The sequence below is a fragment of the Cryphonectria parasitica genome, assembly GCF_011745365.1.
Source record: "Cryphonectria parasitica EP155 unplaced genomic scaffold M406scaffold_11, whole genome shotgun sequence".
Lineage (NCBI taxonomy): Eukaryota > Fungi > Ascomycota > Sordariomycetes > Diaporthales > Cryphonectriaceae > Cryphonectria > Cryphonectria parasitica.
This window is the reverse complement of record NW_024468919.1, coordinates 252,295-270,136: the sequence shown is the minus strand read 5'-3', so window position 1 is coordinate 270,136 and position 17,842 is coordinate 252,295. Positions and strand designations below refer to the sequence as shown.

Sequence of the window (17,842 nt, the reverse complement as noted above, 5' to 3'; positions counted from 1 at the left end):
TGGCCGTTGGCAGGCAAAAGCATGCTCACCTTTTTTCGAGCAACGGAGAACATAAGCACTGCCGCCATTGTTGTCTAGCGGATGCAGTTGGCCGGTGGTGCGCGGGCTTTTCACTAATCAAGCTGCGACCCCAAAAATACTGGCAACCCAACTTGATGTTACACAAGGACCTATATCAAGTTTCTGACGGCGCATATATAAGGCCAGACCATCATGCTGTAACGCCAAAATGTGATCTCTCACAAAGACAAAGAGACCGGTCTCCCCACCTCCCCCTTCCCCCTCTGGGTTTCTTTTTCCTATCGAGATTGGGTGAATCGGCAGTCTATTGATTTTCTACTGATCTCCTACAGCTAGCGCACGTGGGCATTGTCTGATGTTCACCAACCAAAGAGAGGTGCGCTGATAGGCGGCGAGCGGGTCTGTTCGGCTTCCCTTGTTTGTCGGGACAACGTATCGCCAGATCTCACAGCGCATCCATTTTCCCTCTTCCTTTCTTGTCTTTTGGGCGGGTTGGCTTAGCTCCAATCCTTCCGACCCCGAGCTGGAGGTCGTGGCTTTTCTTGCTCTCAAGTGTCACTGCATAGGGCATGTATAATTTCCTTGTGATATCGACCAGGGGCTCCACCTTTTCGGGAGCAGCCCGCAGTTGGCGTCGAACCCCGTTGTTTAACACACCTCGGACTTTGTCTGCTGCAGATCAGCCCGTTATTGGGCAACCGCGGCGTTTCATGGTGATAAAATGTCCCATCTCGCTTGTCGCCGTCCAACCTGGACATTTTGGAAGCACCCACAAGGCGACAAGCGAAGGAAGGATCGGGGCACGAGCAGGGTGTTGAGACTGGGACCGAGACGAAGGAGCTGACCTCATGATCAATCCCAAAGGAGCCGTGTGCATGTGTGTGTGTGTGTGTGTGTGTGTGTGTGTGTGTGTGTACGTGCGTGCGCGCGCGCGTGTGCTTGTCACATTGTTCCATGCACGTCTTGGGGGGAGAGGGGCGTCGGGCAGAGGAGAAAAAAAAGGGACGGGAGGATCGGAAAAGCTCCCCTAGGAATGAAAAGGCCAACGTGCGACAGGGCGAAGGGCCCAAAGTTCAGAAAGCCTGCCCTGTCTGCCTGCCCTCTTGCTCGGTACGGGCCCTGTAGCTTGACAAAAAGAGCGAGCCACAGGGGCCCCGCGGCCGGACGACACGCATCGGTCCGCGATCACAAGGAGGGAGGCCCACACTGGATCCCTACCTGTAATGGCTAGAGTCCTGCGCCAGCTTTAGTGACCAGGCTGCAGCCGGCATCGTCGCAAGGGGGGCGGGGGGCGGAGGGGAGGGGAGGGAATAGCTTCCAAGGTTCTCTTGCTGCCCTTGCCCCTGCAAGCTCTCTTTTGTCGGTGACCACTCTATCTCTTTCTCCTCCTCCTCTCCTCTTCTACTAAACTCTGCTTGGCGTGATTGTCCTGTACTTGGGGTTCATCCCGATACATTCCGTTTCACCCAACATCGTGTGTGTGTGTGTGTGTTCGCTGGTCTTTTCCCCACCTTGTTAATGTCACCGCTTCTTCATCTTTCTTCTTCCTTCTCTCCTGCAGCCTTGTGCACGTCCATAACGTACTTGCACGCTACCCTGTGCTCTGCACACCAAAGTCGACCTGCTGCTAGTGGGAATTGGGTGCACAGATTGATGATTTGGGGTAAAGGGGGCCGGAACGGTGCCCAACAGGCCCCTCCATCAATCAAGAAAAGGAACCACTGGACTGGATTGAGGCGGCGGCCGCCCGCAGTCAGGTAATTGACTTGGTGTCAGTTCTCAGATTCGATTCGGGTGCCTCTTCTGGTACCACCACGACGTAGGTGCAACACTCATTTGTTTGACTTGTTCCTCTTTTCAAGGGTTTCCTGGGGGCCAAGATGGGCCGGTTACTACTCATACTCAGTTCCACACCCAGGGCGTTAAGCTGGGAGTGTAAGAGAGGTTGTCCCTAGTCTAGAAGCATTGGCCTAGCTTGGTGGTGAAATGGTGATGTGTATCTGTATGGCACCATTCGCGAGGCTCTGATAGCCATCACTTTGTTCTCTCAAGAGGAGGACGATTCGTCGTGGAATTTTTTTGGTTTTCAGTGTTTTTGCTCGGATACTTTGCTCGAGTGGGTTTCTCCAATCGCCAGAATTGCAATGTCTAATGACCAGTCTTTTTTCGAAAATGTTTCCGAGGGACATGACTAGGCGCCTAGAAAGTCTCCGGCCGCGTTGCTTAAAATGTGGCCTTCAATTTGCGTGTCTGGGCGCGTCCACTGCTGGTCTGTGCTGTTTGACTACATTGCTTTTTTCCCCCCCATTTCGTATCGTCAAGCAGGAAAAGGGGAAAAAGAGATCAATTGTTGACTGGAAGTTGTGCGCAGCTTGGCCGGCAGAAGAACGGGCTTCCCATAATCGTACAGCATGGAGGACAGGACGGACCTGAACCGGGCTTACTTCGAGTAGGTTGCCATCATTGCTTGTTTTTTTTTCTTCTTCTTCCTGTATTGTCACTCTTTCGAGATGAAGGAGATGGGAATGCTCGCTCGGCTGGGTTGTGTGGAAAGCTAACAAATGTGTGATCCCTCCCCTCCCTCCAGTGACGAGGCTGCCAACTATGACGAGAAGCACGAGAAAGCTGCTGCAGAGATTGCAAGGCGCATTGGAGCCAGGCGAGGCTTCATCGGTGTGCCTTGGATCGAGGACGATGATTCCGAGGAGGATGGGAAAAGCGAGACAGATGCAGAGCCTGCACGCGCAGTGAGGGTTCTTGACTATGCTTGCGGCACCGGTGCCATGTCTAGAGTCAGTCCTGCGGCCCTCTTCTCCTTTCTCTTGGCGCAGTTCTGTGTTATTCTCGAGCTATAGACCGCGGGCGACTACTGACGTGGGCTGTTGAGATCAGAGTTTTGCGCCGTACACGACGCAGTGCATAGGCATTGACCTCTCGCAGAAGATGGTCGATACTTACAACACGCGAGCTAGCAATCAGGTGAGTTGCTATCCACCAATCCGGCGTTACTGTTCCAGACGTTGACATGCATTTCTTATTCAAAAGGGTCTGGCTAGAAATGAGATGTTTGCATATAATGGCAACCTCTGTATCCCTGATGACGAGGACCCAGAAGTCTTCAGAGACCCAGAGTTCTGGGACTTCGACATGGCGATCGTCGGGCTCGGGTTTCACCACTTTGACGATCCTCTACTCGCGGCAAAGCGTCTTGTGTCTCGCCTGAAGCCGGGTGGTGTTCTGGTGATTGTCGACTTTCTTACGCATGCGCCTATTGCAGGCCACGGGCATGGGCATGCTCATGATCACCATCACGGTCACGGACACGGTCACGGACACGGGCATGAGGACGGCGAAGACGCAACAGTGTTAAAGGCACTGCAAACCGTGACACATCACGGCTTCGGGGAGGCGCAGATCAGGGAGATCTTTGTCGATGCCGGGGCGGGGAAGGACTTTGCCATTGATAAGATGGGCGAGGTGACTATGGGGGTGAAGCTTGGGAAGAGAGGCTTGTTCATGGCCCGGGGAACAAAGGGGTGAGCATGAATGAGTGTTGCTCTGGGGGACGTACATGGAGGCCATAACACCCAGTGTCAATGTCAGCACTGAATTCTCCCTTCGAAGAAAAAAAAGAAAAAAAAAAAGGGGGGTCTTTTGCTATCGCTGATTTGGAAAACTTGGGTCTGCCCATTGGAATATCATGATAATAGCAAGGGCGGTATAGTTACACTGCTTGGCAAGCTTCCTGGTGGAGACGACGTATAGGGAGTATTAAGAACGAGCAGCTGCAGGTCCTTTTCTTCCAGGTACAGCCGAGAAGAGACGTCGCGCCCGAGATGAGGAGCCCAAAGGATCTCACCGATTGTACTTTTGTCTGATATCTTTGATACTGCTTTTTCTCATCCACCTCTTGTAGGTGTTGCTCACCCTGGTGGTCATGGTCATGGACGTCAGCCCTGTCACCCTGCAAGAACATCATCTCCGAAAGCACACACGGGGCTGGGTTCAGAAGCTGGTAGAGCTTTGGCAGAAAGATCTCAACCTCTGCACTTATCAGAGAGACCCAATGGGCTAGAAAATGGTGTTGAAGAGGGGCATTGCGTTAGCAAACGTCGATCAAAACTTGACGCGAGTGGTTCGGTCCGATAGTAGATCTATCTACGGGATCGGGCCACTCCGTGAAAGGAATCAAAGGGTATCAGAGAAACAATCAGACAAGCAACTAGACCGCACAAAGGAAGGAGAAGAAGAGGGAAAGAGAAGGGGCGGAAGGGTAGGCAAGGAAGGAAAAGAAAAAAAGAACCTCGCACCAAACCTTGAGCCGAGGGCTCTTTGTTGCTTCTTCTTTCGTGGTGCGTGGGTCCATCTTTTGATCGCACAGTTTACCACACACGGTGACGGGACATCAGTAGGAAAACTAAGAAGCAAAAAAAGGAGAAGGGGGGAGGGGGGCTGTCTCTAGCCAGGAGGACTCTTGGTAGCCTGGAGGTGCAAAGTCCGCTGGCGGTCACAGGTTTTGATTTTGGTTGACTCCAGTGGGCGGAGCATGCACCACGTTTAGCACCGCGCTCGTCAGACTGAGCTGGCTTGCATTGTGACTACTGAGCACCCCCTCCTCCTCCTCTTCTTTTTCCAATCGATAGTCTGCGAACGCACGCACACACACGCACACCACGCTCACTGCCTCACACGCCCCACCCTCTCATCATCTCCTCCCCCCCTCCCCCCCAAGCATGCCGCTTAGTTACAATTACTTTCCCTTGGACCGGAACGTGCTTGACACGGCGGCGATTGAGATTAGGGGAGGGGGCCTCCCGAGGTCGGGGCGGGGCAAAAGAGTTCGGAGGAAGACTGCTGGTTTGAGCTGGGTTGTTTTTGAGCTGAGGAAATATACTGGGTTGATCGTGGTGGGTTTTTGTCTGGAAGGGATCGTGATGGTGCCTTTTTCTTTTCAGGGACAAACCAGGCTTGCCCTCTCCCAGCATGGTTGTCCGCTCCAGGACGCTGCCTAAAGGGTGGTTCCCGCAGCTGTTCAGAACCACGTGGACGGGGAGTGGACAGGCCGGGAGGTTGGATGCTCCTGGGGAGGCGTTCTCACTTTGCTATCGACCTGTTGGCGAGCTGCGTTTGTGTCTTTTTGCAAGACATCTATGATTCATTGCTTATTGTAATGCATGTTCTTTGATCTGACCTTTGTATTGGTATGGTATTCACGTGTGTACGTAACTCAAGGGGGGATTTTTGACCCTTTACAATGCCATTTTCCAGAAGATTCTTTCAACGAGATTGTTCCCTGAATCTCGTCTGTCAAGCTGCTTAGGGCCACCTTGCTCTGAGTGATCATCCCATCCCTAGCTTCGTGAGTCGTGTGCGGGAACGACGGATTCAGCACGGCCGTCCCGTCCGTCTTCGTCCTGGTGCCAGTGCAAACTAGCCCTGGACGCGGTAGCCCCTTCGGCCTGTCCCTCCAGCATGTGTGGCATCAGGCTTTCTGCAGAGGGCATGCTATAGCGCTGTTTGGGATGGTGGTTGTTCCCTTTACGCTACGTTGCAGACCCCCCCCTCCTCTTTTGGGTGCGCAGTCTCGAATCGCCAGGGCGTAGCAGAGGTAAATTGAGTTGGTGCATTATAACCAGTGATTTAAAATAGAACCCTCCGCCTGTAGTCTGGGATGGAATTCACCCTGCTGCTGCTATTGCTGCTACTACTCCTGTGAGTCCTACCTTGCAGCGTTGCGGCCGTGGTCATGGTGCCTCAGTGAATGCTGGCACAAGCTGCACTTGACACATAAGTTTCGATATAGCAAGATGAAGCAAAGAGACAATATACAACCATAGTACCATTAGTTGATTTCACGAGACAGATGCTTGTAAATGGTCCATGTAGATTAGCCTTTGCCTTGCGGGTTCTAGGATCCTTGAACAGCCGTTTCTTCCGGTAGAGACCAAACTCAGACGCATTCCTGGTTGCAATGAGATCTTGCTCCTGACATAGGAATCTCCCTGCCTTTTAAGAGAGAATACACGGTGTTTCGGGGCCAGAGACGACAGTTTCACCGTAGCCGACCATGAACCATTTGACCATGCGTTATGTGCCAGGTGCAAAGCTGAATACAATCAGAAAGCAAGTTCCTCTTAATTATTGTCCAGTTTTTATCATGCTCAAACGAGGCTTTGTCCTCCGACCATCTTATCAGACACTACTCAGACACACGGGTAGGCTCAAAAGACCGAAATAACCCTCAACTTTCTCACGTTCCCATCATGTTCGAAAGGCCCAGCTTGGGGAAGGCCCAACAGACTCCAACTGGCCTGAAACAACCCGCAACTCCCAACCAATCTGATCTGCGGCCACGATCTCCTGTAGCCGATGCAAGCCCAAGGTTGCCCGGGATGGCGGCATTACGCCTGCCTACTTCATTAAGACATCCTTGCAAGAACCTTTGTGCCCACCCTATGCAGCGTTTGCGTCGTACATAGTTTGGTGAAAAGTCTATCGTTGATTGCCTAGAAGTGATGAGCACTCGAGCTTGCCAGAAAAATCAGCCATGTATAGTGAAAGAGTCGGCTTTCTCCCACGAAGGCGCACATAGTTTCGGTCTGGCTCAGATGGACTACGGGGCATGCGCAGGCCCAACATCGTCACCAGCCCGCATTAGGGAGAATCTATGAGACATTAGTGTAGACACAACCCGCGAAAAGAAACCTACGTCTTGGATCGGCGGGCAAGGGCGAGGTTTCTCTAGACTATGGCAATATCAGGCATGTCGACGAGGGATGAGTGCACCGTAGGGCGGAGGCCCTGCTATCATATCAGATGAGGTCGCTGACTGAACTCGGCCCACCTCCAGAGCATAGCATGCGACCGTAGTGATTCGTCATACGGTATATAAGAGATGTAGCTCAGCGTTGTATGCTAATCGCTGGTGGTCGCAGGTCACACTTTTAGTTGACTATTTTGTCAATGTAGAACCCTTCCATCTATTCGTGTTCCGATGATCTGCTTTCTGCTGCAGCTACTCCAGTACAATACTGCAGTTTCTTCGATCCAGCTCCAACCACTTTCCAAACTGTATGAAACCAAATCCAATACGATGAGATACGCCCTCATTTCCTGGCGTGATGTAGGCTATGACCCTCAACAAGTCATCCGACTCTTCAAAAGCCACAAAATTCCTGTCATTTGGTCGGTATGGGTCAGCAAAGCGTCGGGCCAACGGAGAATCCCACCATTCGTATTCATGAGACACTGAGATAGCAAAAAAGCTGATCTCTTTCCCCATGAATATTTGCCGGTCTTTGTAATCATCGAAGGAACCAATTCCCACACATTCTTCTCGGTGATATATCAGGAAATCGTCTGCTATGGAATCATGAAGTTCACTGAATTTTGGCCTCACAGTCAGTGGGACAGCCTGTGAAAGGCCGAGAACGCGCTTAGGCGTGGCAGCGAGTCTTCTCTGTTCTTCCGAGAACTCTGTGAAATAGGGCGGATGCGCTCGAGTGCCTAGATCTGCATCAATCCCACGGCAAGCTATCCAGAAATCTTGAATATTCGACCAGCGATTCAGGAAGTCATCATATGTAAAACTCGCCCCGTCTGATTCTTCTCCCACGTCCGAGAGTCTCAGTGGTGAAATGGGACCAGGGATGCAGCCAAGGACATAAGCCTTAACCGCGAGACGTATTCTTGGCTTGAATCTGAGATACGCCGTGCCTCTGAAGTTCATTATTAAAAATTTATGATTTCCCGGCCTCGGGTATACCATAGAGACATTCCCGTGGGCATCAATTTTGTCTATGAAAGCCCAGGATGCAAGGGGGATAGTTGCCAACTCATAGTAGAACTTGGATATGACGCATGGGCCTTTGATCGAGAGCCAGGACCAGGTTGGGAAAAGGAGGTGGCCATCATCTCCTAGTCTTCGCTCTCTTTTCTCACCCAAAGCCACCCAAGACATCGCGTCGTCGAAATCAGTCATTGGCAAGGCGTGTCTGTGGTTCACGCCCAGGGTCCTGTTGCAAATGCCAGAGAAGGCGTAGAAAGCATCTTCCTGCTTACTAAGCTCTCTTTGAGTATAATGTTGGACGGCGTCTTTATACTCGAAGGTTCCGTGAAACATGGCTTTACCCACGCCGAATAGAGGAGATGGATCGAGATGACTTGAGCTTAGATCAGGGAAATTTTCGCTTTCAAGGACAACATCATGTGCTGTGAAAAGCATCAGCCGGCGAGAGAGCACGGCTTCTTGCAACGTCCAGGCGCGGGTTGCCCATTTAGATCTCGCGACAAGATAAACTCCTTTATAAGGGGCGGGTTTGAGCTGCAGGCGAGTGGATACGCCATGAAGACCGTGCCTTGGATCAGCGCCTTCGACCGCTGCGAGCGTGACGAATGCGTGATTGTAAATCCGGCCCATTTGACCAATCTGTGCCTCTCTGTCTTTTTTGGATTTTTGGGAACCATCCTGCGGAATGCAAAGTCGGTCTACCCAGAGGTACTTCTTGTCGAGGATGCGGCACACGGCCATGGCGTCTTCGATCGTCGCTGGTGCGCCCTCGAGACTTCCAGCCTTTTCATAATAACTCGGGATGCCGTGCTCGCCCTCCTCAAGCTGGAATTCCTCCATACCCCCCCAGACGTAACTTAAGCAGATGTAGTCAAAGTGAGCCCGTGGGGCTTTGACGACGCGTTTTTGCTCTACGTCGATGAGTCGGAGTCCAGTAGGCATCGGATCCAAGTTAGGGGCCGAGCAAGTCTTAGCCAACCATAATTTGACCCGGTCCCAGTTGATTAACAACGACGGGTTCGAATCATTGAGCCGGTGGTCGAAATGAACATGTAAATGGAAGGAAGGATCAAAGTAAGTGGAGGAGGGCATATCGGTGTTCCAGTGAGCAGGGGACTCGATCTCTGGAATGAACGGGCGAGAGAGAAAAGTAAAGAAAAAAAGAGGAGACTAGATGACTGCTAAAGGCTGGCTTATGAGCAAAGTGAGATTGGGAATTGATATCAAGAATCAACACAGGGCAGTTGTGGATCAAGTTGAAGCAATGAATTGATCGCGAGACGTCTCTAATACATATAGGGCGAGGCTAAGGCATCGTTTGGAGGTGACAGGTGGCGCGAGAATGGAGCGGGGTTGGACTATTTAAGCTTGACCATAGCCGCAGAATAAAACTTGCCCCGAGACCAACATATTGGAGGCACCATTCATGCATGCACTGCCACGTTACTGTTTACGGCGTTGTCAGCAGACTTGACGGCAGAACCGTGGTATGGTGTCAGTGGCGGAGCCGGGCGGGGCGAGGACGCAGCGGTATACGTTCACTGGTGCCTAAGTAGGTCAATAACATCATGTCCTTTACTTTGCAAGGCTCGAATATTAGCCATGTCGATTCCATATGTCTCAAAAGATTGAATAGCGACCGCGATAGCGATGGCCTTCCTGTGCCTGCGTAGTCAGGGTCCCAAACAAGAATATTATTTTCTCGTACACCATACTTTCGTGCACACATGATGCGATTGCAATCCGGTCCGTTCTGTAAGTTGATACAGTAGTGAAGCGACTGCTCTGGAGCGAGAATCGAGTGCCAGCTGGGGAATTCTCCCTCTTCATGCTTCTATATGCTCAGTCTATCGGAATGCTTTTCCCGTTCTACAATCGAGACCTAGGTGTCCATTGTATCCAAGGGTGGGAGTCGGAAGCTCGTATCAACGGTTCAAGTGCACTGGTGTTAACCATCCCGGGGTGAGCCTGATCCAAGTCCGTGATCCCACTGAGTTTCATCGAAGTCACAAGCTCATCTTTCAAGATTTCACACATGTGCTCGATACCATCCTGGCCGTAGTTCACTGCATACAACCAGGCCCGACCGATTCCTACGGCAACGGCACCGAGTGCAATGGCTTTGAGGATGTCGGCGCCTCGTGTGAAACCACCGTCGACATAAACCTCGAGTTGATGGAAAACCTGGGGACAGGCCTGGCAATAAACAGTTTCTTGTAGTTAGCATGAGGTCCAGTATCCACAAATCGTAGGAATTCCTCAGCCTCACCTTGTGCAGTTCTAGAAGAGTGACCATTGCAGGTTGAGTTGCATCGAGGGAACGCCCTCCGTGATTACTCAAGAGGATCCCATCAACACCGAAATCAACAGCCTTCTGTGCATCTGCTGCCGTCTGAATTCCTTTGAGAACGATAGGGATCCCTCCGGCCGCTTTTCGAATCCATGCCAAATCCTCCCAAACAAGCGTCGAGTCGATATATTTTGCCATCACTCGACCAAGTCCGCCACCTTTCTTGTCGTTGGTTGCTACAGCGCCACTAATGGCGGACACAATATTCTCGGCAGCTATTCGCTCATCTGCCTCCCGTTTGCCAGGTACAGGGGCGTCCACGGTGACGAAGATGGCTTTGATACCAAGCTGATTTGCCGATCGGAGCAGAGCCTCCGTCTTTTGTCGGTCTGAGTTGACATACAGCTGAAGGAAGAATGGTTGGTTCGGCTGTCCAGAAGCGACAATATCTTCTAATGGGTAAGATGCATTTGTCGATATCTAGTTATAGCAATGCTCGTCAGTATTAATCAGAAACCTAGAGTTTTTATGTAGTCTTGTGTTACATAATTGGCTGACGTGCAACTGACAATTTGAATGATGCCCTGTTCTCCACACCCTCGTGCAATCGCAAGCTCGCCACTTCAACACGCTTTAGCAATCAGATCATACCGTCGTCAACGAGTTATCTAGATGTAAGCGGTACTGTAACTCACTCTGGATGAGCCAGCTTTGCCATAGCTGCAGGGCTGACAAAGAAGGGCGCACTGGAGTCACAGCCAAGGATCTGTCTCCTGGTGACCGCATCCCGAACATTTCTCAAGACCCGAGGCCGCAAGAGGAGCTGTCTATGGCAATGTATGTTGGCGTGGTGTGAGACCAAATCGGTAGCGGCGGACGAGTAGAAGGCCATCGTCTTGGCGGAATACGTTTCCCGGGCGACTTTTTCAAAGTCATGCAGAGATATGATGCTCTGTAATGGTGGCTTCGGATAGCTTGTGTTGGACTGATGAGTATTGCCATTTCGACTGATGTGGTCTACTGCTTTGGTTTCTTCTTGGACGGGTATGCTGTGGGGATCTACTGGGCCTCTGAGCTGGTCTGGGCGAAGAGCCTTGAGAATGCCCGGGGCATGTATCTCATTGAATGCTGCAGTCGCATCGCTGCCTGCATATTTCAAAATGACTTGAAGCAATTAGTACACCAATATTGTCTAAATCGGAACGAGGGAAGGAGGGAGAGAGAGGGGGGGGGGGGACACAAAGGCTTGATCCCTCGTTAGGTCTTCTAAGATGAAACTCACTGTCTGAACCGCCAGGATGATCGAACACTGACAGATCATACACCTTGCCGTCAACAATGACCCAACAATCCCCAGCAAAACCATGTTTTTTGACTTCAGAAAACGGGATCAAAGGAGAGCCAGCTTCGCTAGCTCTTGAAGCCATGATGTTTGGCAAGACGAACGGAGACGAACTATTGGGTAGAGAGAATTAAGGCGAAGCTCAAATGCCGAAGAGAATACACAGGCGGTTTCACGCAAGGATTAAGAATTATACCCGAAAAGCGAACAGAAATTACCTCCAAAAATGCTCCTGGATGACGCCGATGATCTTCCGCAGCGGGTTTCGCCCCGGATCCTCCCACCGACCTCTGGACCCAACACCGGAGCTGCCTTCCGGCCGTAATCGGGGCCAACGCCGTAGTTATGCCGACACGCAGGGAAAAGGTTACCACTCTCTGTCTCATTCCTTGGGATTGAGAGTCATTATGACTGGCTTTGGATCTGATCAGGTCTAAGGGCTCTCACTACAATGCCGCGCAAAATCAAGTATTGCCTCACAAGAAAAAAATGACCATGGAAAACAAAGAAAGTCTTCAAAGTATCTCCAAAGAAGATGCTTTGAGCCGCCTGCCTCCGCCACTGACGGCAGAGGCCAAGGAAAAGCTGCGCGAACTTCCCCTGACCTCCCTCCCCGTGCTTGTGGTTCTGGACGACGACCCAACAGGAACTCAGACATGCCACGACATCAATGTCCTGACAGTCTGGGACCAAGCTACTTTAGTTGAGGAATTTCAATCAGATCGCCATGGCTTCTTCATCCTCACCAACTCCAGAGCTCTGCCTCCCGACGATGCCCGCCATCTCATCCGGTCGATATGTCAGTCGGTTCAGGAAGCTGCCAAAGCCACAGGCAAGGCGTTCGAGGTCGTGCTGAGAGGAGATTCGACGCTGCGTGGTCATTTTCCCCTCGAGGTCGAAGCTAGTGAGGAGATCCTCGGCGAGGTAGACATCTGGATATTGGCGCCTTTCTTTGAGCAGGGAGGAAGATTGACAGTTGACGACGTTCACTACGTCGAAAGTCCAGAGGGCGACCTGGTTCCGGCTGCCCAGACCCCGTTTGCGAGAGATGCCACGTTTGGATACACACAGTCCAACCTCCGAGGGTACATCCAGGAGAAGGCAGGAGGGCGCATTGCTGCGGACCGCATCTACTCGGTCACGCTGGAGGATATTCGCGTTGGTGGTATTGCTAAAGTCACTTCGAAACTCTTGTCTTGCCCTCCACGATCCATTGTTATTGTCAATACAGTAGAGACTGCCGACATGGACGTTTTCGTACGGGGCTTGCTCAATGCTTCTGCTGAGGGCAACAGAAGGTTTATCTACCGAACGGGCGCCGCCTTTGTGTCCAGTCGTCTTGGTATCCAGCAGATCCCTCCGCTCTCTCCTATTGATCTGCACATGGATCTCTCTTCATCGGCTCCCGGTGGCCTGATCATCGCTGGCTCATATGTACCAAAGACAACGGTGCAGTTGGATTCCCTCGTCCAAGGACGCGGCACGGACCTCGAGACCATCATGCTGGACGTCTCGGAACTCCTCAGGTCGCCCGAAACGGTACATGGGACTCTTTTGGACGCTGCCAACCGGGCTGGCACCTGGATCACTCAAGGCCGCGACGTGCTGGTCATGACTAGCCGGGAGCTCGTGACGGGCGCGGACGAGCTCTCCAGTCTGAAAATCGGCAGCGCCGTCGCCGAGGCGCTCGTGGCGTTTCTGCGGTTCCTCGTGCCGAGACCGCGCTATGTGATTGCCAAAGGAGGTATTACGAGCTCCGATGCTGCAACCAAGGGACTTATGTTCAGACGTGCTGAGATAGCAGGGCAGGCAGCCTCGGGAGTGCCCATCTGGCGATGTTCAGAGAGCACATCAAAGTGGCCCGAGATTCCCTACGCTGTGTTTCCAGGAAATGTGGGAGAGCGCGACACACTTCGGGACTTGGTCGCGAGCTGGGCTGTTCCTAGATTGAATGGCACAAGTAATATTCTTGGTTCAAGACCGCAGATGGAGTACGCTCGACTGGGAAACAGCGGCCTCAAGGTCTCACGAGTGATACTCGGCTGTATGACTTATGGAAATCCAAATTGGCAAGGCTCTCCATGGGTGTTGAACGAGGCAGACACTCTTCCGCTTTTGAAGAAGGCGTACGATGTCGGCATCAACACTTGGGAAACGGCAGATACGTACTCGAATGGACAGTCTGAGTCTATCATCGGCAAAGCTCTACAAGTGTATGCCATCCCTCGCAGCAAAGTGGTCATTATGACCAAGCTGTTCTATCCGGTGATGGAGGATGATCCAGACGCCAGGCCACAACCCGCACTCAATGATGGCCCACTCGTCAATCAGGTAGGCCTGAGCCGAAAGCATATTTTCGAAGCTGTCGAGGCTTCTCTCCGGCGGCTGAACACCACATACATTGATGTGCTTCAGCTGCACCGACTTGACCACGACACCAGCCCAGAAGAGATCATGGGCGCCCTGCATGACCTGGTGAAGTTGGGCAAGGTGCACTATCTGGGCGCGTCGAGTATGCGATGTTGGCAGTTTGCGCGTCTCCAGTATACGGCCAAGTCCCGCGGCTGGACCACATTCTCGAGCATGTCTGGGCTGTACAATCTTCTCTACCGTGAGGAGGAGAGAGAAATGATTCCCTTCTGCCAGGCTGAGGGCATTGGGCTGATCCCCTGGAGCCCCAACGCGAGAGGTCTTCTCACGAGACCCTGGGCCAAAGAGACAGACAGGAGCCGGCAAGACGGAAAGGCAAAGAAATGGTTTCGGGGAAGGGGTTCTCAGAACGAGCTGATCGTGCAGAGGGCGGAGAACATAGCAAGATCTAAAGGATGCTCTATGTCTGCTGTTGCTCTTGCTTGGCTGCTGAAGAAGGGGTGCTCTCCTATTGTTGGGCTGGCTAGCATAGAGCGTATCGAGGCGGCGACGGAAGTGTTCTCTGTCGACTTGACGGACGCGGATGTCAAAAGCCTAGAGGAGTTATACCAGCCTTTGGAGGTAGAAGCCATTTAGATCAGTTCCTGTAATAGTATCATTGATTGTTACTTTGATCAAAAGGAATTAATTTTCCATTTCGAGTTTGGGAATACTGCGAATTTGATGACACAACAGGCTTCTCTTCCTAACTTGATCTCTATCCTGAGTATGCGGCCACACTGAGCTCAACGAATTTCATGTAATGTCTTCTGCTTGACAGGATTTGAAAGGATAGCGGAGAAAAGAAAAAAAAGGAAGAAACAAAGAGGGGCCGGAAGGAAGGCGTTTTGATTTCACGGAAGACGGTTCCGAGGCACCGACCTGGAAGCAGTGCAGTCGCTGACTTGGCTCCCACATCAACCTCCGAGTCTCTTCAAGCCGATGACCCACTTCGAAGAACAGGCCAGTCTTGGAAGATGGTCGAGCCAACCTCTTGCCCAAGATAACCTTAGGTAGTGATATGTTTCTGAGGTTAAATGAGAGCAATGTTTTATCGGGCTATTCAGTTCAAAGCTACGTTGTGAGTACCCTCTGGAACGAAATACACTGGTTTACACTTTTTCCAATTCCATTCTCTTTCTTTTAAAGAAGATTCTTTCCAAACATCTCAGCTTTGTATTCAGTCATAATTCTCAAAATCAAAAGTGAGGGACTTTACATCGGCGAATATGACTGACAACGATGCGTCCGGATCCCACATCCTCATCACCGGCGCTGCTGGCTTCATAGGCCAAGCTCTGGCGGCAGCATTACTTCAAGAGCCCTCTGTCACCAGGATCGTTCTTACAGATGTAGTCGCGCCTACAGCCCCTCCATCCAGCGCCAACACGGCAGACAAACACGAGCGTCGTGAGATCCACACGATAGCAGCAGATCTTACGTCTCCCACCATATGCCAGAAGCTGTTCACCCCGGACCTCACACATGTCTATCTCCTCCACGGTATTATGTCAGGGGCCACAGAAGCAAATCTTGAGCTTGGCCTCAAAGTCAACTTGGACTCCATCAGGCACATACTGGATGTCCTCCGTGGACGTGACAGGCCAGCCCGCGTCGTCTTTCCGTCCAGCCTTGCTGTTTTTGGGCCATCTGATGGTGTCGTTGTCAGCGAGCAGACCATGCCGCTTCCTCAGTCATCATATGGCGCTCAAAAGTCTATGGTGGAGATTCTGCTCAATGACTTTTCACGAAGGCGCCTGATAGATGCGAGGATTGTGCGTTTGCCTACCATGTGAGTCCAAAAAATTAAAATGTCATCGTGTTTGGCAATGATATACATGTCGGTGGGAAAGGAGCGGATTGCTAACGATTGAAAATGAGCGTGGATCTTAGCATCGTGCGCCCTGGGAAACGGACAGGTGCTGCGTCGTCTTTTTGCTCGGGCATCATAAGAGAACCCCTCAATGGAGAACAGGCTATCTTGCCGGTGCGAAAGGATCTGAGCCTCTGGGTGTGCTCCGCAAGAACCGTGATTCGCAACCTGGTCATTGCTGGAATGCGCCTCACGGGTGATGATTTCGGTGGAAATCACAGGATTGTAAATCTCCCTGGAGTGACCACAACAGTACAGCAGATGCTCGATGCGCTGGCCGAGGTGGGCGGGCAGAAGGCCATGGCTCTGGTGAAGGACGAATATGATGAGAAGGTGTCAAAGATTGTCAGTTCGTGGCCAGCCATTTTTGACATCACGCGAGCCATAGACCTCGGATTTCAGCATGATTGTTCTCTCGAGCAGACTCTAAGGGATTACATAGCAGACTATCTTTCCTAAATGATTGGAAACATGGTATCCCTATCAATAGCTCTTCAATGTGGATGTAGTCTGTTCTGGTTCTGATGGTCGCTTGTAGTGAATAGAGGTTGCTTCCATATTTAGGTCAAGAATTAGGAAGTTCAACGAATACGGTGAATATGATCGTAACAGCTGAAAAGGTTAGCTTCTGCGAGGAACAATCTATGTTGATCAATGCAAGGCCCAAATGTGTATGCATTTGAATTTCTTGACGTAATTTAGTAGAATTGACAGCGTTCTACGCTGCATCCAACACGGCTGGGTCCAGCTCTACATACTTGATATTCTGCCTCCAGTATGTGAAAGCTATGTGCACCTTCCCATCCGGGCTCAGTGTGATACTCGGATATGACAGCTCACGGTTCAGCTTTTCCTGGCTGTTGTTTGTCATACAATATCCGTCGCCTTCCTCGAGGACCGTGTGCTTCCACGAAACCCCATCATTGTCACTCCAAGCAAGACACAGCGGCGCTCTTGGTGCGCCCCAGAAGGCTTCCTTCCCATTCTGACCAGCCCCCTGGTTCTTGCGGACATCCGAAGCATCTGCAATATCATCGTAGAGACCCTCACGACGACCTTGCGCATTAGCCTTTGACGAGTGATTATACACTGCCAAAATTCGTCCGCTAGGAAGAACATCGAAACAGATGCCAGAGTTCGGATTGGGCAACTCTGTCGGGACCGGCTTCGACCAGGAAACGCCGTCGGCTGAGGTGGATGAGTAAATATTATCGGCCCAGCGGCTCCGAAACAAGGCGAAATAGGTTCTGTCTTTCAGCTGCCGGATCACCATGTGCACAGCTCCGAAGCTCTCTGGAACCTCAGTCTCGCTCCAAGTCTGGCCCTCGTCCCGTGAGATGCGGACAGCCGAGATATCGTCGTTGCCGATCCAGCGCATGCCAGGTTCTGTTCGACACTTGAACGTGGGTACCGCCCACGCGCCATCCTTCAGGATCACGACTGGCTGTCGTATGAAAGTTCCTGGCTCGCCGAAGAGGATATCTGGCTGGCCCCATGACCTGCCATTGTCCTTGGAAACTTGCCGCTTGACGACCGCTGAGTCTTGATTGCCAGCCTCCTGAGAAGTATACAAGAGCCAGAATTCCCGAGGAGATGATGGCGTTTGAAAAAGAACGGGATTCTGTTCGCTTCTAGAGCCGTCAAAGGTGACTTTCTCTGCCCTGAGCCACGGGCCTGCGCCTGCAGGCCGCCGGCTCAGATAGATGGAGATGTCGGGTTTGCCTTCTTGGGTGCCACCGAACCACGCGCACAAAAGATCGCCATTGTCCAGTAGAAGTAGGTTGGATGCATGGCATTGAGGCGTTGTTGACGGGAGAAAGCATTCCAGGTGGTCGAGAGGCTTGTTGAGCCGGACCATGGTGTTCTTGTCGGAGCCTGGCATGTCTTGTTCCCAGTTGCTTCCCATGAATGGTTACCAGCTCAAAGAAGGGACAGTAATAAAGAACAGGTGGTGACGATAGAAACTTTAACTTCGACTATATCTTGTCATGCTTCCAGACCTCATCAGAGAGTGTCATGTATTTAAGATGTGCACACCCCGACGACACGGAATATGGAGTGGTTGATCCACGGTGGCCACCCTAAGATACTGTACGAGTCAGCTTGAGATGGTTAGAC

General features: G+C 51.7%; 6 protein-coding genes across 6 annotated transcripts; 3 read left to right on the top strand and 3 right to left on the bottom strand.

Moving 5' to 3' along the window:
- Window positions 1-2,582: 2,582 nt before the first annotated feature.
- M406DRAFT_269855 (S-adenosyl-L-methionine-dependent methyltransferase) lies at window positions 2,583-3,561 on the top strand (the record flags this gene model as incomplete). The annotated part of the gene is made up of 4 exons (XM_040918039.1): window positions 2,583-2,813; window positions 2,914-3,000; window positions 3,067-3,334; window positions 3,386-3,561. The coding sequence occupies 4 exons, from the start codon at window positions 2,583-2,585 to the stop codon at window positions 3,559-3,561; spliced, it is 762 nt and encodes a 253-aa protein (XP_040770916.1).
- Window positions 3,562-8,206: 4,645 nt separating this feature from the next.
- Window positions 8,207-8,680, bottom strand: M406DRAFT_242646 (heterokaryon incompatibility; the record flags this gene model as incomplete). Its single annotated transcript, XM_040916179.1, has 1 exon — window positions 8,207-8,680. A coding segment is annotated over one exon (474 nt), but the record flags the coding sequence as incomplete, so codon positions are not given.
- Window positions 8,681-9,679: 999 nt separating this feature from the next.
- On the bottom strand, window positions 9,680-11,527 carry M406DRAFT_51671 (uncharacterized protein; the record flags this gene model as incomplete). The annotated part of the gene is made up of 5 exons (XM_040924453.1): window positions 9,680-10,006; window positions 10,080-10,580; window positions 10,670-10,721; window positions 10,796-11,264; window positions 11,383-11,527. 5 exons carry the CDS (start codon window positions 11,525-11,527, stop codon window positions 9,680-9,682), a joined length of 1,494 nt encoding a protein of 497 aa, XP_040770914.1.
- A 404-nt stretch (window positions 11,528-11,931) lies between these two features.
- Window positions 11,932-14,448, top strand: M406DRAFT_335147 (Aldo/keto reductase; the record flags this gene model as incomplete). Its single annotated transcript, XM_040920999.1, has 1 exon — window positions 11,932-14,448. The coding sequence occupies one exon, from the start codon at window positions 11,932-11,934 to the stop codon at window positions 14,446-14,448; it is 2,517 nt and encodes an 838-aa protein (XP_040770913.1).
- Window positions 14,449-15,080: 632 nt separating this feature from the next.
- Window positions 15,081-16,183, top strand: M406DRAFT_270037 (NAD(P)-binding protein; the record flags this gene model as incomplete). The annotated part of the gene is made up of 2 exons (XM_040918052.1): window positions 15,081-15,643; window positions 15,745-16,183. 2 exons carry the CDS (start codon window positions 15,081-15,083, stop codon window positions 16,181-16,183), a joined length of 1,002 nt encoding a protein of 333 aa, XP_040770912.1.
- Window positions 16,184-16,442: 259 nt separating this feature from the next.
- M406DRAFT_270036 (neuraminidase) lies at window positions 16,443-17,582 on the bottom strand (the record flags this gene model as incomplete). The annotated part of the gene is made up of 1 exon (XM_040918051.1): window positions 16,443-17,582. One exon carries the CDS (start codon window positions 17,580-17,582, stop codon window positions 16,443-16,445), a length of 1,140 nt encoding a protein of 379 aa, XP_040770911.1.
- Between the last annotated feature and the right edge of the window lie 260 nt (window positions 17,583-17,842).